Here is a 19,034-nt window from a genome sequence, read left to right on the forward strand (position 1 = left end):
AAATCAACCACGAATGAACTTCTTTAAATGCTAAAGATGCCTCTTGACGTGCCAGTTTGGTTGCCCATCCAGAATGTGGAAAATTATACTATCAATTTTGCCAAAGTCGTAGTAGCTATAACTTCTAATTAACTTCTTCGTGAATAACGTAAAGGCAAACATGCTGGAAATCATTTCCAGCATCATGAGTACTTTTCTTCTTGTTCGTTCAATTAACAATTCAATGCCTTCAAGGAGGGATACACGATTAAAAAAATCTAACTAAGTTGATTGAGTTGAATATGTGAATTATTATAAATTTTTTAATATTTATTTTTAATTTTTATGGATAAAATATGAATTATTGTAAATTTTTTAATATATTTTAATTCTTATGAATAAAAAAGAATAGACAAAAAAACTAATACATAATTTTGCCCAATATTTATTTAACCTGAAAAACAAAATAATACAAACGAAGAAAAGAGAGTATGGTTTTTAATATAAAATATGTTAATATATACTCACTTGTTTTTAGAATGAGTAGTAACTATGTCTATGTATTATCAAAATAAACCTCAAATATAATTTAAGAAAGTAAAAAGTCTAACTTACTAAAGTACTCATTCTAAAAAAGAGATCAATATACTTTAACAAATCTATAATAATTTGCTAACACATATCTACTTTTTTATTTTGGAAAAAATATATTAACAGATTGCATTTTGATTATATTTTCAAATAATCATAAAAATAAGCAAGCTCATATTAACAAATCACTTTCAATCCAAATCCAAACATTCGACACAATTCAAATATTTGCATATATTTTTATTTATAAAACAACCTATCTATTACCTTTGTACAGTGTTGTATGTGTTGGTTGATTGAGTGTTAAGTAGATTCAATTCAATGACAAAAAAGTGACTATTGTATTTTTTTACTGTCAAAGGTGATTCCTGTATATGCCGTTACCATGAAATGAGATGTATTTTTTTGTTTTGAAAGTATCTCATATTCATACTTTTAATGATAATTATATTTAAATTAAGTTTAAATTAAGTTTAAATTATTATCAATTCTACATCTATTTAAATGTATATTAAATCTGATTAAGATTTATTAATTTATGTCAGATTCTAATCTTTTTAATTTAAGTATGATTTCAGTAAAAATAAATAAATAAAATAAAGGCGCCACCTGTGAGGCTGTGACTTGTGCTATGCAGGGTAACTAACCCGTAATTAAGTAAAGGAGTACCTTGCATTTCAGATAAAGATAAAAGATTCGATGGCATTATAGTTATTTTAGCCAAAATCAACAAGCATAAAGTAATTTCGCACGAAACTGTTGCCTACAAAACCCCCCCTCCCTCTCTCTCTTTCTCTAACGGACACACACTACTCACAACTCACAGCACAAACCGTAACAGAACCAAACAATGAGAACCCAACGGCTTAACCATCTCCTTCTCTCCCTCTTCCTCTTCGCAGCCGCATTCTCCAGCCTCCACCCGACGGCCACCGCCGGAGACGAAGGCGCACCGTCTGCAGGCGACGGCGACCGCGACGCCGATTTCATCCGCACTAGCTGCAACACCACGCTCTACCCGGAAGTGTGTTTCACCTCCCTCTCTCGCTACGCCAATGCGGTGCAGCAGAACCCCGGCCATCTGGCGCGTGTGGCCATTGCCGTAAGTCTCTCGAAGGTTCACCGTGCGGCGTCCTACGTCTCCAACCTCACGCGCGACGCCGACTACGGCGGAAGCACGCGCGCCGCTCTTGCTCTGCACGACTGCTTCTCGAATCTGGGCGACGCCGTGGACGAAATCCGCGGCTCGCTGAAGCAGATGCGGCAGATTGGATCCGCCGGCGCCGGCGCGAGTTCGTTCCTGTTCCAGATGAGCAACGTGCAGACGTGGTTGAGTGCCGCACTCACCGACGAAGAGACCTGTACGGATGGATTCCAGGACGTAGCGGACTGTCCCATGAAAACGGGTGTATGCGATCGCGTCAGCAACGTCAAGAAGTTCACCAGCAATGCCTTGGCGCTCGTCAACTCCTACGCCAACAAGGGAATGCCTTGATTGTGTTACAGTCTGATTTTATTACTTTTCGAGATTTACAAGTTAAAGAATAGATTGTGTTAAATTTTCCGTCAAAAAACAAAAAGTGCAGTGTCTGTGTGGGTGGGTGGGGGGGGGGGGGGGGTGTATGTAAATTTTGGTATTCTTGTAGACAGTATTTGCTGTCACGCAAGAAAGTGGAGAAACGCATCACTTCATTCACGTGATAGAATGGAGAGTGTAGATATATATTAGAACAAAAATATCAAGTGAAAGTAGAGTTTGCAACTTTTATTTGTTACTTTTAGTTTGTTGTGGTTATTGATGCTTTAAGGAAGGTTAAATTTTTAGGGTTGTGTATATCATTTTTTTGTGTTTTTATTCCAGTTAAAAGAATGACTCTAAATTTCAGTATATATTACACGTTAAAACTCTCTACGTTTTTCCTTAAAAAAAAGAAAGAAAGAAAAGAAACATTCATGAGCTTCTTTGTTCTCAACTCACTTAAGATTCTTTGACTTGGCTGCAATAAATTGATGGTTGGTGGAAAAAGTAGTCAAGACTGGTGTAGCAAGAGCATGGACAAGCTCTCTTCTTTAACTTTTTTTTTTCACTACATGTGTTTTATATTTTTCACATATAATTTTGTTTTGACACTGTAACCACCAAATTTTGTTAGTAGAAATTTAAATTTTAGTTTATTACTAAATTGTAAGAGACTAGTTCTTTTTCACTAAATCCAGCTCTCGTGGGTTCCGCTCACCCTTGTGATGACGAATTAAAAAAAAATATTAATACCGATTTTTATTAATTTATGTATATTATAATATATTTGTTTATGCAAATACTCAATGTGATTTTATTGCATCGTTCTATTTGTTAATGTAATGTGACAATATTGAATGTGTGTATAAAACTGTATTACAGGACAATATATACAAATTATTTTTAATTTAAAATTAACTGTTTTTATTCCTTATAAAATTAAGATTTATTTTTGTTTGCCTTTCATTTTTTGTTTGATATTTTGTTTTAAAAAATTTAACTGTTTGAAATAGTCTCTATCATCATTTAGTACGAATACAATATGCATTTAAAGATATATATCATGTGAGTGATATAGCATGTGACATGATATGTTAATCTATTGCATGTATGTCATATCATCAATAAATAATGGTTGTAAGAAAAATATTGAAGGAGTATGCATTGATAGTGGTGGATCCAGGACTTTGTTTCAGTGGGGCAGACTATTTAAAAAAATATATAATAATAATAATAATTATACATAAAGATAAAAAAACTAATAAATATTCAAGAAGATTAAGATAATAAGGTACTGTTTAAGTTCAAATACATACAAATGAGAGGGTAAAATATAAAATTTAAAAATAAATATTTATGATTTTATTAAATAAAGATTGTATCTACTTAGCCTCACATGAAATTGGATGATGGATTCAAAATAAACACATAAAATTAGGGATGCATAATATAAAATTAAGAAATAAATATTTATGATTTTATTAAAATGAGAGGCACATTTATCTACCCTAAATAAACATAGGTATGCCAATGTGCATGTATGGACATGTTCATTGACACTTAGAAAAAGAAAATATAGAATTGCATGTAAGTATACATGATGGATAATATGATGTTATAAAGAGATAAATAGACAAAAATAATAGGTAATAATACATAGAGTGTTTATATTGTTGAGGTGTTCATGTATAATTATCTAAAATTATTTTATTCATTTATTTTTTCATATATTATTTTATACTGTGTATATATAATTACATATTTTATTTATATGGCTTGTTTTTAGTAAATTATGTTTTTTTGTTCTTGTCCTCCTTAACTAAACTTTTGGTTATGCTATTGGCTATAATTGTCATTGTTATTACTGAGTCACATTGTCAATGCATCAATAATTATAATTATTATTATCATTATTATTTTTGCTATCACTATCATTTTAATCACCTCATTATCACTACTGGCATCTCCCTTGATCTTGCTCTTATTACCTCCACTGTTACATTATTACAACTATTTTCAAATTTTATATCATATATCTACACAATAAAATTAAGAATGATTTTATGATTGTAATTTTATGTCCGCATCTTTATACAACTCAAACATAAATCTTATAATCTGAAATAAATTTTATTTGTAAGATTGTAATTTCATTATTCTACCCTACAATTCTTATTTCATTATCCAAACATTTCATATATGATGTTTGATCCGAAAAAAATTAAATGAACAAAGTTTTTTAATCAAAATTTCTTGTATGGTTCTAAAATAGTGAAAGGAAGAAGAATTAAGGTTTTAAAATTCTTTTGTCGAGTTCAAAAATGAAGAAGAAGAAGAAAAAAATAAAGGTTTTTAAACTATTTTTCTAGAGAGGTATAAGAAAAAGTAGAGTTTTGTGATTCTCTTCTCGCTATTTTTATTTAAAAATATATTTTCTAAAACAATTGTATACTGTTGAGCAAATAGTTTCTCTTCCAATATTTTTTGAATTATGAAATATTGTTTCCAATTCAAATTGTGATCCTCTTGCAAAGATGTTTTTTCATCGTTAACTTCTATATTTTTTTCATGTACTTTTTTTTGTTCAAGTGTTTAGTGGATAATTTGAAAAACAAAAATACACTAAAGGGTAAAAAACTTTTAAATTTGCTTAAGAAACAATTTTTTTTAAAACTAGAAAATCATTTTTGAAAAACAATAACAAACAAGACCTTAAAACCTCTCTCCTTGGTTGTTTTTGTTTCATTTGCCATTCCTCTTTTCCTATTCTTTGACCCAAACACCTAGTATATTTGTCAATAATGGATGAGTTTTGCCTGCAAGTTGACAGTTACTAATATACGCAGATGAATTGAAGAATTGCAACCACACAAATGATGATCATCATCATCGAATATAGGGATATAATTTTCTTCAATCATATAATGGAAAAACATGATTCAGTACGCAAATTTAAACGAGCTGATCCGGAGGGTCCACGACAATCTTTATCAATCGGTTTCCATTGTTTTTCATAGGCCATGCATGATTGATATTCTTGATTATGTCCCATGCACGAATATTTCTTTTTCCTTTCCATTAACATTTTTATCTTATACATCTTATAATTTTTTTATCCCTTTCAATCCACTTGTACTACAACTATTTAAGCAAACATAAAAAAATTGAAATCATAAAATATATAATTATATACATATTTTTTAAAGGCATTTTTATATGCATATTAAAAATACACTTCAAAATTAAAAAAAAAAAAGAAAGTTTCTATTAGCACGAAATATTTTCCAAGAGACAAACACAGTGCATGAAGATATATGAATGTGACGGGCCGCCTTTAGTCCTAACTTTTAATTTGTTTGATGAGAAAGTATATAACAGTCTAATCAGTCTATTAATAGAGAATCCAATTGACTCTATCTATACATGATCATAGCACGTAACGAGATTACGTGCAAACAACAAGTTATTTTTCGGAAAAGATAATAATAATAATCCATCTACTTCTACGTACCTCACCTAAATAGGTTTTTAAACTCAGTCTGGGTGCTGAAGATATTTGGATTACTCTTCGTCTCTAATTCATCACATACGAGAATAGAACTCGAGATAGTTTTAATGACTCACGTAACCGATCGACGTAATTGCTTTATTCAATAAAGTATTATTTCAGAAAGATGCACCAATACGAATTAACTAACTGTTTATTAGTGCAGTGTGGTCGGATTCAGGCCTATCTAAATTTTTTAATAAAATCATTTTTTCTCTTAAGATAATTTATCACTATAACAATTGTCACATTAGATTAATAATTTTATTAGTATTTCACCTATTGCTATGATTTTTTTTTTAAAATTTCCATTTACTGTCTATATTTCTCAATTTATCTTTTCCCCACTAAAATTTACCCCATAATATTGATACACTCTTTAATTTTATCATTCTATTGTATTGTTTTAATACAAATTATGTAGTGCCATTCGCCAAAAAAAATTATGTGTTGCCCTACGTGATATTTTTATTTATTTATGGAAAGCATTTGCCCTTTTTCTTTATATACATAATTTAATTTAATTGTTTTTTAATAATAAAGATAAAGATAAAGAAGATGTTGTCTGCTCCTTTCTCTTTGATATATAGTTTTTATTTTATGGTTGCACTTTTTATTTGAATGAATATTAATGGACAGTGCTTATGTTAGGTGTAGTTTTACAATTATATGCGTGCGTATAAGCCGTAAAGATACACCAGCCTGGATTTTGGCTCTATGCTTTGGGCTTTTTATTTGTTAATATCATGGCAATGCAACCACGAGGAAACACCTATGTAATTAGTGTAGCAGTACATGTATAATGTTTATTATCATTCTATGTATAAGCATGACACAGATGGTACAGGAAATTATTTCGAGCTTGCTAATTATTGGGTTAGCTATAAAGCTAAATCAAGGTTTTGTCTTTTGGTATGTGCAGATAAATTAATTGAATAAACCTGTGACCAGCTTGAGAATTAGTTATTTTTGCTCCGTATCTTTTCCTGGAACAAGCTTTGTTTACTTTAAATTCACCCCATACTTAAATTTTTAAATTTAAACTTTAGTTCGCGATAATATAACAATAAGTCATCAGTCAGTTTGACCAATTTTATTTCTCATGATTTCCAAGTTTCCCATAAAAAACAAAAAATAAGTTGTCAAACTTTTTTGGTAATGTGTGAAAAAAAAACTGAAATATAAAAAAAAAAAAAATTGTCGCGTGAATAATCTTTATCTATGAATTGAAAACTGCAAATAACGTTACGGTTGTCGGCCATCAAGTGAAACAAATAGATTTGTGTTTGTGTAAACTGCAAACGAAGTCAAAATACAAAGTGAATCGACTGTTAATTTTCATTAATTGAAATCACTCGTACATGTTTTATAGAGTTAAACAACTTTATATGTTTGCTTTCACAAAATAAATCAATAACTCTTAAATTTAGACAACAGATAAATGAAAATGGATTGAGAGTCGTACATAAATCAGAAAATGTGTGAATAAACAAGAATGAGATGTGAATAATGTCTCTAAAAAGTTTAAACCACATCAACCGATTAAAATGTTTGATGAACATAGAAATATAAGGAGAGTGACAGGAGCAGAAAGGTTTGGAGTTGAGGTTGGAGACAGAAGCAGGCTGTGAAATGAAAAGACTAGAAGCTAAGCAGGTACCAAGTGAAAGTGGGACAAATAATTGGCCACATCACACAAAAACCATTATTTTCCTTGTGGACAGCTCGCTAATAAAGGTTCACGAGAAGAGCTCATGCAGAATATAAAATGGAGATTATTAATTTATTTATGGTCCCCAGATACAAACCTATCAATATATATTCTGTTGCCTGCTGGTTGCTTCACGGATGTTCAGCACAGTCCTTATCAATATCGCCTATATCACCCTATTACTTCATGTTTCATATTTTAATCATTAGACTTTGGTCACTTTAGTAGTATTTAATAAGATTTTTTTTATATTTATTTATATATATGATTAAATATAGCATATGCATTCATTGGAAAAAAAGAAATTAGGCAATTCATGCTAGTTTGTGCAAGAGAATTTATATTTGATTTTATCAGTATATATGTTTCGGGAGAAACAATGTTTGGATGTACAATTTTCAATAGATAATTAATTTTATAGTCAATTTAAAAGATTAAAATTTGTTGTTGTAGAAATACGCCGAGTTTCATTAGGAAATTAAAAGTTTTAATTATGTTAGTTAAAAAAAGGCGTGAAAAATTCTGATGGTATGCAAATTATAATATATGTTAATTTTGTTGGTTTTTATAACAATTAATTTTAAAATTATATCTAACATATTTTTCAGTTAATTGAATTTATAAAATATTTTACACGGTCATGACTGAGAAGTTGAATTATTATGAAAGATATATGAGGAAACTAATCAATGTTAATATTTTTAATCAAGGAAACAGATCACTAATAAATTGCAGTGCAATATCTTTGTTGTCTAATTTTTATTTATTAAATCTTAGTTGTCGAATTTTGATTCTAAAGAAAAATGAGATTTGTATTATTTGCGGCTCAAGTTTCTCATCTATGTAAGGTTTGCACCCTAATCGAAACACACAATTACAAGCAACAAATTGTGGACGATGCCGGGAATATTTTATTCATATCTCACCACAATAGAATCATGGCAATGAGATGTTTTACTTATAACTTATTAATTAATTAAATTTTATTTTGTTAGCTAAAAATCTGGTTTAAGTAAAAAAAGAATTTTCGTAGTTTAAAGCATTATGCTTTTAAAATGAAACTTTAAATATTGTTCTAATCTTTTACTTTGTAACTAAAAATATTTTGTTACCCTTGTATTTTTTGATAATCCCTTATTTATTCTTTCACATTTGAAGATTCTAATGTTTCTTCCATTACTCGATCTTATGCACACCACCAGAGCTGATTGACCAATTTGAACCATTTTCACAATCAAAATATTATATGGGTTTATTCTAAAATAATTTACTGACATGAGTCTTTTTTGAGTATTGATTGACCACGTTAAAATTATTAGTTTGACTACTAAGTTTATCCAAAATTACAACTTTACGCGGAGAATCCAACACGTGATATGTTTCATATTTTTTTTGTTATAATACTTACTAAAAATTTAATAATGCACCAATTGATATAATTACCAAAAAATACTACAGTTTTTTTAATACACAAATGACCAAATCAATTACTATTTTCACTCTTATTTCTATATGCATATAATCAAGTTATATAATAAAAAGTAATTTTATGACAGAAAAATAATTTTAATGAAAATAAATTACTTTAGTATTTATTTATTATATAAATTTATAGAAATGAAAATTAAAATATTAATTGATTTGTTCATTTATATATTAACGATACTGTAGTATTTTTGTTAATTATATTAAAATAAATTTTATCTCCGTTTTTGTTATTATAAATTATTTATCTGAAATTAAAATATGAAAATTATAATTACCGAATTTGATGCTTTGATCAAATAATTAATTATGCCTATATCTGTTATTCTTTATTTGTCAAATAATTCAATATTTAATTTTTAAGTTTGAGCTTTTTAACTATTCAGTTAAATCGCGTAAGTAGGCTTTTGACCCTATGTTCCCCAACCCAACCCATTACGATACCCTGAGGCCCATTAATTAGCATACGGTATGGGCTGGACATATAGATATAGACCCATTACGTATATTGAGCCCTAAAAACGAGCCCATTATTTCACAACCTTTCCCGTTTATCGACCCACATCAGAAACTACGTCGTTTCGGTAAAAGAATATCTCATCTGTTATCTCCTTCCCACGCCACGGTGCTCCTCCTTGCACTTTTACTGCGTTCCACTGTTCTTCATCTTTCTTCTGGTCAATGGTTGCTCTACAATTATTCTATTTTTCCCATTCAGTATTCTTCACTAGGTGCAAGTATTCCTCTTAGCGCCAATCTTCAGCAAATTTGAATACTTTTCGCGGATTCATCATTTTTAATTTTGTTTGGGTTCTGAATACTCAAGGGGTTTTAAGGATATTTCGTTACTGGGTATCCATTTTCTCAAAAAACCATGTCTTTGTTCCTTAAAGCTTTGCCTTTGATGGCCTTCCGCACGAGGCCATCTCTGGTGTTTCTGCGCAGAGTTTCCAACACCATTCCATTGTCACTTTCCAGAACCAGAACCGTGTATTCCGCTTCTGCTTCAACACAACCACCTCCTTCTGCTTGTGCTTCTGAAACACTCACTTCCAGTGCTAAACCACCTTTGCCCCTCAGTGAACCCCTTGAGTGGGTCAACAGGACTGCATTTTGTGGCGAATTGTCTTCAAATGATGTGGGAAAAAGTGTCCAGCTTTGTGGGTGGGTTGCCCTTCACAGGGTCCATGGTGGGCTCACATTTCTTAATCTCAGAGACCACACTGGCATTGTTCAGGTATTTGCATGTTTTAAATGGTTGGTTTTCTTAATCCAGTTCTCCTATAAGATTTTATTGGCGCCTGAACGTTTACTTAGCCTCGTCCATTTCATAAAAAGTTTTTGTATTGCCAATGCTTCTTTTGTAGTTTTCTGTTATGCATTTACTACTTTACTGTTACTGTTGTTTGTAACTGTATTTGCTGTGTATTCTAATTAAGCTTGAATTTCAGGTTACAACCCTTCCTAATGAATTTCCAGATGCCCATTCTGCTATCAATGATCTGAGACTTGAGTACGTGGTTGCCATTGAGGGTGTTGTCAGGTCTAGGCCAGATGAGTCGATCAACAAGAAGATGCAAACAGGCTTCATCGAGGTATATATCATTTGTAAGGGTGAATTTCATTTTTCTATTGAATTGATAACAATTTGGTTGCCCGAAGGTTTTATTTTATTTAATGAAAGTTTTATTTTCTCCAATACTTCCCCATGTTCCTTCCTTGTTATTCTGTGAAGAAATGTGCTTTGTACTAAAGCAATTGGCGTCTGGACTCTGAAGATCTGTTTTTTTTTTATTGATATCAACCAAATTTTTTGTATATATATGTGTGGCAGGTTGCTGCAAATAGAGTTCAATTGCTAAACTCTGTAAATTCAAAGTTGCCATTCTTGGTTACTACAGCAGATGATGCAAAAGACTCTCTTAAAGAGGAAATCCGTTTGAGGTACTAGCCGTGAAGTTACATGATACTCATAATTGCTTATTTGTAATTATTTATGTTGGTTGGTTTCTTGTAGAAGATAGTCATTATGAGGTCAAAATCTTATTATGTCACTTGTCAATGGTTGGTAGATAACCTTTTCCCTTAAGCATGTGGTCATGGGTTTGATCCCTAGCTCATGCGTATGGGAAAACATTTGTTGGGAGAGGTCAACCCCTTACATGGATACCTTGGGAGATTAGTCCTTGGCTTTCGACCGAGGGATACCTTGGTTCACACACACAAAAAAATTCTGATGCGAACGTAGCTTCTGTTCTTTAATTTCACATGGTTGGTGCATTTACTTTTATCTTGTCTTAGGTTTTCATGGTTTTTTCCTATTAATTTTGTGGTCTGTATTTGAATGTTATAAAGTCATTTATTTAGTAATCACTTGTTTGACTTATCTTTTGCTTTTGTTTTGTGGTTGACCTATCAAATTTTCTTTCATAATGCCTATTCTTAATTGTTTCATGTACATTTATAAGAGATCTATTGCTTATAATTGCTTTTTTGCAGGTATCGATGTCTTGATCTGAGGCGGCAACAAATGAATTTCAACATATTGCTGCGGCATAAAGTGGTTAAACTCATTCGAAGATATCTAGAAGACGTTCATGGTTTTGTTGAGGTACTATCCTGTGAGTTCATCACTTAAGTTATGTTCTCTTTTCATTAAGTAATTGTGTTGCTTGCCTTCCACTGTTATTTCTCACTTTGGGGTTTGGTTTTTGATATACTGTGTTGATCTTACCTTTTTTGGTCATAAGATAGATTGAAACTCCAATTCTGTCAAGATCCACACCAGAAGGTGCCCGGGATTATTTAGTTCCATCAAGAATCCAGGTATTTAGATCTTTTCACCTCTTGCATGAGATTATTAATTTGCAGCTTTTGTTGCTCAAGATTATGATCATGAAATTTATCCAATATATTTCAAACCATTGATTTATATATATAATATTTTAAATGAGTTGGGTTTCTCTTTGTCAGTAATAAGGGTGTCCAGTTTGTACAATTTCTCTAAAAAATTTGGTTAGTCTTTTATTTTTCTTGGTTTAATATGGGTTCCTATTTCACTAGAGTAAAGAAGTCAGAATAACATACCTTAAAAATATTGGTACTGTCAAGTGTCAGCACAGTGGGGAAATTTCGTTTTAGCTTTTATAGGACCAAATTCTTCCCTCATAAGTTTATCCTAGTCGCAAATTTCACAACCAGTTTATCTCTTCTCTCATACTCACATGTGATGGTAGAAACATTGCTGGCGGGCGGCGGCAACATTTGACAGTGACTCCATGAGTGCAAATTTCCTTCCTGTTTGCCAAGAGATGATGCATCATAGGAATGTGATGATGTGCTCTTGCTGGCTTTGCTCTGTGTTGTTTGCTGTCTGAATGCTAAACAAAACAGGCAAACACTCACTTCGAAGAATTCCTAACCCTTTATAATTTCTGATAAACATTTTTCATATAGTTTTATTAAATAAAATTCTCTCTCTTCGTGTGTGTATACTCTTTTAAAAATTTATATTAACAGACCCATACATTAATTTTTTTTCAAAAATGTCATATCTCATACCTTTATCTATACTCATACTTTGCAATTAAGTCTCTTATGTTTTGGTAGTGCAAAACATGATTGGAACACACAGTACAGTTCCCACAAGTAAGAACCGTAGCTGCATTGACTATTTGTCTGTGTTTTGATTTTTATTTTAATGGATAACGTTTTTGATGAGCAGAGCATTGCTAAGAGTACAACGAAAGGCAGTAGAAGTCTTTTTTATCTATTTTTTGTGAGCTACTTAATTGATATTGTTTTATTGATTCACTATCACATGAATTATGAAGCCAGGAACATTCTATGCCTTGCCACAAAGTCCTCAGCTATTTAAGCAAATGCTAATGGTAGCTGGTTTTGATAAATACTATCAGATTGCAAGGTAAAATTTTTGTCTTATGTCCGAGTCTTTATTTGTAGCTTGGATTCTTTTGTGAGAATATGTTATTGTCCCCCATGTAGTGCTTTTTCCTTTTTCTCTTTTAAGTTTTTTTCCCTATACTAATATGCATTTTAAGTGACTTTCATAAACTAAGAATATAGAATGCTTGTTTCTGTAATCTATACCAAACTTAAAATTGAAACAATTATGATGGAAGGGGCTTTTCTTTTTGGATAAATTGCAATTTACTTTTTGCCAGATGTTTTCGTGATGAAGATTTACGAGCTGATAGACAACCTGAGTTCACCCAGCTAGATATGGAAATGGCCTTTACTCCTTATGAGGATATGTTGATGCTTAATGAAGAATTGATTAGAAAGGTTAGTCTATAATATTTGTAATCAGACCTCTCTAACAGCTTATAAAATGCATATAATTGATTATTTCAAAACTTGGGAGTAATAAAAGCATATCGGGACTTGAGGTGGAAATTTTGAACAAAGGAATTAGGTATAAATAGAAGGTTATTTCCTTTTGTGATTTGAAGTGTCAAATGTCATCATTGAAGATTTAGAAGCATGTATAAATGTCAACTGAGAATGCAGGACAACTAAAGACAAAATTTAGTGGAAAACACCTTGTTCTTAGATCTAAAAATCTCATTAAATAGCTTTATGAGCTAAATGATACCTTTTTCTTCTATATATTTTCAAAATTCAACTGGAACATTATCAAAACTAACTACTTTATCATTATCCATCCTCTTAGGAAGAGCTTCTTTAATTTCTCCAACTTAAATTTTGTGATAGTAAGCCAAAATTTTTGGATACAAATCTTTTATGTATGTGGTTTTACATAAATATGGCTATAATAATTGGATTGTATTGCTAATTTGTGAGTGATTGAGGATGATTTCATGGAAGAGTGTGCCAATTGGCAAATTGTTTGAGGGGCAAATATATTTTGTCTATTTTAAAGTTGTTCATCTCCTATATTAAAATATATGCTTATTACTTACACATTGTTTGGTTTAGAAGAAAACAAGAAAGCAATGAGGACAAAAAATTGTTAGAAATGCTCATTTTCTCTTATTTGGTTTATCATAGAAAAGTGAAGGAAAAGAAAATCTTAGGGCGAGTCCCACCTCCTAACTTTTCTTCTCCATACCAAAGAAAACTCTTTGGAAGCTGTGAATATAGGAATGTTCCTAAATTTGCCCCTTTTTGTCTTGTCTTAAATCAAGCCCTGTGCAGTAACTTGAACACCAAATACCAAATAAAATCATCATCTTTGAGTACATGATGATGTGCTGTATGACCCAAATGAACTTCAAGTGATGAAACATGACTCACTTAAGCTCAAATCTTTGATTGACATTCATAATTTATTATTTAACATCATAATAACCCTTTTTTGGTGTACCCAATGCAACTGGAAGTCCTTTACATTCAAAATTTGATTACATTAACAGTTATATCGTTTTTTCTTAGTTTAATGGTAATTATGGTCAGTGTATGATCAATTTTTAAATTGCATAATTGATTTTTCTGAATTTTTTGACCAGCAGTACTAAAGTTGCAGGAAAATTGGCACAGATGTTCATTGGCCAAATTATGGTTTTTTTCTCTTATTTCTCTTCAAAGAAACAACAATAAAGAAATTACCATTCTTTCTCCATTTTTTCTTCCAAACCAAACAACATTACAAATTTCTTTACTTTCTCTTCTCTTCATTTTCTTTCTCCCCATTTTCTTTCATTTTCCAATCAGTGTGTTAGTGTAAGTAGGGTGCATTTGTTGCAGGTTTTTCTTGAAATTAAAGGTGTGGAGTTACCTAACCCTTTCCCCAGGCTTACATATGCTGAAGCAATGAGTAGATATGGTTCAGACCGGCCAGATACCAGATTTGATCTTGAGTTAAAAGATGTAATGATCTTTCTTTCACCTCCTCCATAGCACTTTTGTATTTTCTTGTGTATGGCAGTTGTTTTTTTTTCATGATCCTGTCTTTTGTGTTCGTATTCTCTTTGATTTGATAATTGATATACCTTGCTGTTGTCTTGTATTGTTGTAGCTACCTATATTTGCTTCTTAAGGAATCTTGCTGTAATATAATTTTTCCGGTGCTGCAGGTATCTGACATTTTCTCAGGGTCTTCCTTCAAGGTTTTCTCTGATTCCTTGGAGAGTGGGGGAGTTATCAAAGTGTTATGTGTACCTTCTGGTACAAAAAAATACTCAAACTCAGCTCTTAAGAAAGGTGATATTTACAATGAAGCACTCAAATCTGGTGCAAAGGGTTTGCCTTTTCTCAAGGTCTTGGATGATGGTAAAGGATGAATTTGCTATTAATAATATGTGTTTTGTGATATTGGGAGATATTTATTATATTCCATTGTCTATTGCATAAACCTTTGATTTTAGGGAATATTGAAGGAATTTCTGCTTTAGTATCAAGTATGGATCCTACAACTAGAGGGAATTTGTTAAGGCGATGCTCTTCAGGACCAAGTGATCTGATTCTATTTGCAGTGGGTCATCATGCGTCTGTAAATAAAACTTTAGACCGTCTTAGAGTTTATGTAGCCCATGATCTAGGTTTAATTGACCTTGTAAGTTGGTGATTGGTTTTGTAGAGAAAAAATGTTCCTCTTTCTCAACTATTTCTTTTTCTAATATTATTTGGTTATTTTCTTTGAGTTTTAGGGCAGGCATTCAATTTTGTGGATAACTGATTTTCCGATGTTTGAGTGGAATGATCCAGAGCAGAGGCTTGAGGTCTGTTCTGCTTTTAAACCTTACAGTATATTTCTCAATATAATAAATGTCTTGTTTTGGAATTGTATGACCGTTCTTTGTCGTTAACAGTTATCTTTGCTGTTTCTCTCTTCTTTCTTTAAATTTATGTCAATGTGTGAATTGACAATTTTCCTTTCGTCAAGCCTTGAATATTATTCAGTTCCTTTGTTTGGGAAGTTTTGGAAATATTAGTTAATGCACTTAGGAAATAGTACGTTCATGTATCACATGATAAAATGCAATCAGTACTCATGGGTATTAGTGTTTAGGAAGTTGTAGTCAATTAATATTAGCCTAGGAAATAATCTCCACTAAGTCTATCAACCAGTCTATATGTATGAATGATGTAGAACATATGTACTACATTTCTCTTGAATGATGAAGCATTCTTGCTGTAAATTCTCTTTAAAATATTTTGTTCTATCTTTCTCTAAATCTCCTCTAAATTGAACTTGATGGCCTGTGGTTAGTGCTTGATTTTTTTTATCTTGAGGGAATAAGAGGTCCTAGTAAATTTTTTGGGTATAATAAATCATTTATGGTTATCTTTGTTATTATTCTTTCCATTATTCTGAATTATGGCCTAATTCAGGCTCTTCATCATCCTTTCACTGCACCAAATCCTGAAGACATGAATGACCTTGCATCTGCTCGTGCGTTGGCTTATGACATGGTTTACAATGGGGTGGAGGTAAGTGTCATTTCTGATTACTTTCCTATCTCTGTAAGCTGTGAGACTTGATGATTTGATCACTGATATCTGTATTAATAACAGTTTTAATTTGTGCCTATTTTTTGTCAGATTGGTGGGGGAAGTCTGAGAATTTATAAACGTGATATACAACAAAAGGTTTTAGAGATTGTTGGCATCTCAATGGAGCAGGTGTGTGGACCATTAATCTGAAATAATGACTATGACACCATTCCTGTTCATAGTTATCTTTTCATTTATTTTGCATCTTTCTATATTTATAAAATGCTTCAATGTTGCCAGACAAATTTAAACTAGAATTATGTATGGTTATTGTTTTCCTGTGTCCCATTACTTTTTCTGGGTTCACACTGTCCACTATATTTCTGAATGAATGGACGATAAATCTAACTACTCTTACTATTTTAGTTACCATCCTGATAATTAAAATGGGTACAGATCTTAATGGAAATAAAACTGAATGGCTAAAGAGTAGGAAAAATACGAGCCTATTGAAATTTTACAAAATGCTTTCAAAATGGTACAGATCTTAACAGAAAGAAAAACTGAATAGAATGTTTTTTTTTTTTTTTTTGAGATCTGTTGATTTAGTTTGAAAGCTTCTGTATGGACTTGCACTGATGCAATGAATTTCCTTGTATACAACTCCATATTTTATTTTGTAACAAGTATCTTTATGCAAAATGCAGTTTTGACTTCTGCTTCTTGGATGATCTGTGACACATTTGATATTTATCAGTTCTTCCATCCTTGAAATAGGCTGAACGCTTATATATTTAGTATCATAGAAGACATTTTACTATTTTAGCACTTTCAACATGAATTATGCATTGTAATTTCTTTCAGGCTGAAGCAAAGTTTGGTTATCTTCTTGAAGCGCTTGACATGGGGGCTCCACCACATGGTATGCAGATTTGTACACGTTCTAAAATAGTTTATAGCTCAAATCCTCTTTTTTCCTTTGAGAAACTATCCTGGTTAACATCATTGGTCTGTGTCCATTGTCCAACCATCCATCTATGAAAAGACAATTTTCCTCTAGTGTTTTTAAAATAATGGTTAACAATAGCTGTGAAACATATATGCATGGGTGGTTCATGAAATGCAACTCTGCTAGGGTCTGGTTCAGATTTGGTAGAGTTGATCTCAAAAGAATTGACTTTTAAAAATTTGGTTCTTCTTGGGGAATGATTTTAAAAGCGAGTTCAGAAGAATCTATTGTTTGGATGGCAAAGCAGAATCACTTATTTGCTTTTGAAGTATATAGATTTTTTATTTAAAAAAAAAACTATATATCTCTCATTTAGAATCAATTATACTAAAATAAACAAGTTTTTCACTTCTCACCACAAATTATTTTGTAAACCCAAATTTTAACCAAATAACCATGTTAATAAACAAATAATTTTTCATGGCCCCAAACATGATTTGATTGTACAACAAACAGGGTATTAGCTGATTTTCAGTCAAGGATGGACAGAGTTGCAAGCAATTTTAAAAACCGTGTCTTCAGTAACTTCTGTTGTCTTAGTTTAGGTGTGCCTTAAGATTATAAATTGTGTTGGGAAAATGATGGTTGAACAATCTTAAGAAATTGCGAAGGATTTGGATAAAAAGGGGGTTCAGTTGTTGGCACACAGAGAAAGTTGTAAGGAGGGTGTCAAGAATCTTTATATGAGCCATCATTGCTACATTTTTGGTTCCACTTGCATAATTACAGTTTTACATATTGGAGGGTTATGTGGTTAAAAGTGGATCAGTGTGATTTTTTAAACGCACTATTTGAATAATTGTTTCAGGGGCACCTATTGCTTCTCAATAAGATCAATAATTGTAGATTTTATTGATAATTCTCGTATATGAAATGTAGGAGGCATAGCTTATGGGTTGGACAGATTGGTTATGCTGTTGGCGGGGGCTAATTCCATCAGAGATGTCATTGCTTTTCCAAAAACAACCACTGCACAGTGTGCCCTCACGAGATCACCATCTGAGGTGGATCCCCAGCAGCTGAAAGATCTGTCAATTACAACATAGATACATACTCAACACTCCACACCCATTTTTGTATTGTTCTAAGGAATAATTTATGTATATCAAGGAAGAGGAGTTTTAATTAATTCAATGTGTAAACCTACTTATGCTAATCACATTTTTGAGCCAAACAAATTTATAGAAATGGATAATATGAATCACAATTGGATGTAGTTGCTGTCTAGATGACTGTATAGCCTAAACTATCTATACTATAGCACGATTTTGGGGGCCAGAATCGATTCCAATAAGGTATCCAAACATGCACTTATTATTTCTCCACTATATTAATAATAGATGGATATACTTTTATGGTTAAATTGAAAATTGAAAATTTGATCCCTATTTTGAGCAGTTTCTACATGGAAAAGCATTTACAAATTGATTCTTGCCATTTGGTAAAATAGTTTATATTCTGGTTCTTGTAATTACATATTGGTTTTCGTTTTTGTCCCTGCTTGAAAAAGAAGAAATTTTAATAAATGATAGGAACTAATTTGTAAACAATTTTTCATGTAAGAACCATAAATATAATTTTTTTTATGTAGAGACTACTTTTCATATTTCTTCCAGATAAAAATATATTGTATAACATTTTTTTTATAAATTTTGGTACATTGATATACGAGTTTTATTTATATTGAATACATTTTAAAAATATAACAAATTGAGACACACGATTGATAATGTGATATATTTTGGCTCTGATAAAACGGTGGAATCAAGCAAATCTG

General features: G+C 31.5%; 2 protein-coding genes across 2 annotated transcripts; both read left to right on the forward strand.

Annotated features, from left to right (window-relative positions):
- The first annotated feature begins 1,345 nt into the window (after positions 1–1,345).
- LOC114413644 (21 kDa protein-like) lies at positions 1,346–2,404 on the forward strand. Its single transcript, XM_028378145.1, has one exon. The coding sequence runs from the start codon at positions 1,421–1,423 to the stop codon at positions 2,063–2,065; it is 645 nt and encodes a 214-aa protein (XP_028233946.1). The 5' UTR covers positions 1,346–1,420; the 3' UTR covers positions 2,066–2,404.
- Positions 2,405–9,441: 7,037 nt separating this feature from the next.
- On the forward strand, positions 9,442–18,484 carry LOC114413642 (aspartate--tRNA ligase, chloroplastic/mitochondrial-like). Its single transcript, XM_028378143.1, has 15 exons — positions 9,442–10,069; positions 10,284–10,427; positions 10,667–10,776; positions 11,332–11,443; positions 11,587–11,658; positions 12,666–12,757; positions 13,017–13,137; positions 14,560–14,682; positions 14,889–15,084; positions 15,180–15,367; positions 15,462–15,533; positions 16,147–16,245; positions 16,357–16,437; positions 17,113–17,170; positions 18,137–18,484. Exons 1-15 carry the CDS (start codon positions 9,707–9,709, stop codon positions 18,301–18,303), a joined length of 1,998 nt encoding a protein of 665 aa, XP_028233944.1. The 5' UTR covers positions 9,442–9,706; the 3' UTR covers positions 18,304–18,484.
- The last annotated feature ends 550 nt before the right edge of the window (positions 18,485–19,034 follow it).

This window comes from Glycine soja, chromosome 5 (assembly GCF_004193775.1).
Source record: "Glycine soja cultivar W05 chromosome 5, ASM419377v2, whole genome shotgun sequence".
Lineage (NCBI taxonomy): Eukaryota > Viridiplantae > Streptophyta > Magnoliopsida > Fabales > Fabaceae > Glycine > Glycine soja.

Excerpts from the sequence above, each read along its gene's own strand:
- LOC114413644 (XM_028378145.1), top strand. The coding sequence starts at position 1,421 with ATGAGAACCCAACGGCTTAACCATCTCCTTCTCTCCCTCTTCCTCTTC.
- LOC114413642 (XM_028378143.1), top strand. The coding sequence starts at position 9,707 with ATGTCTTTGTTCCTTAAAGCTTTGCCTTTGATGGCCTTCCGCACGAGG. Across the intron at positions 10,070-10,283 it reads ACCACACTGGCATTGTTCAG|GTTACAACCCTTCCTAATGA; the intron begins GTATTTGCATGT and ends CTTGAATTTCAG. Across the intron at positions 15,085-15,179 it reads TCTCAAGGTCTTGGATGATG|GGAATATTGAAGGAATTTCT; the intron begins GTAAAGGATGAA and ends CTTTGATTTTAG.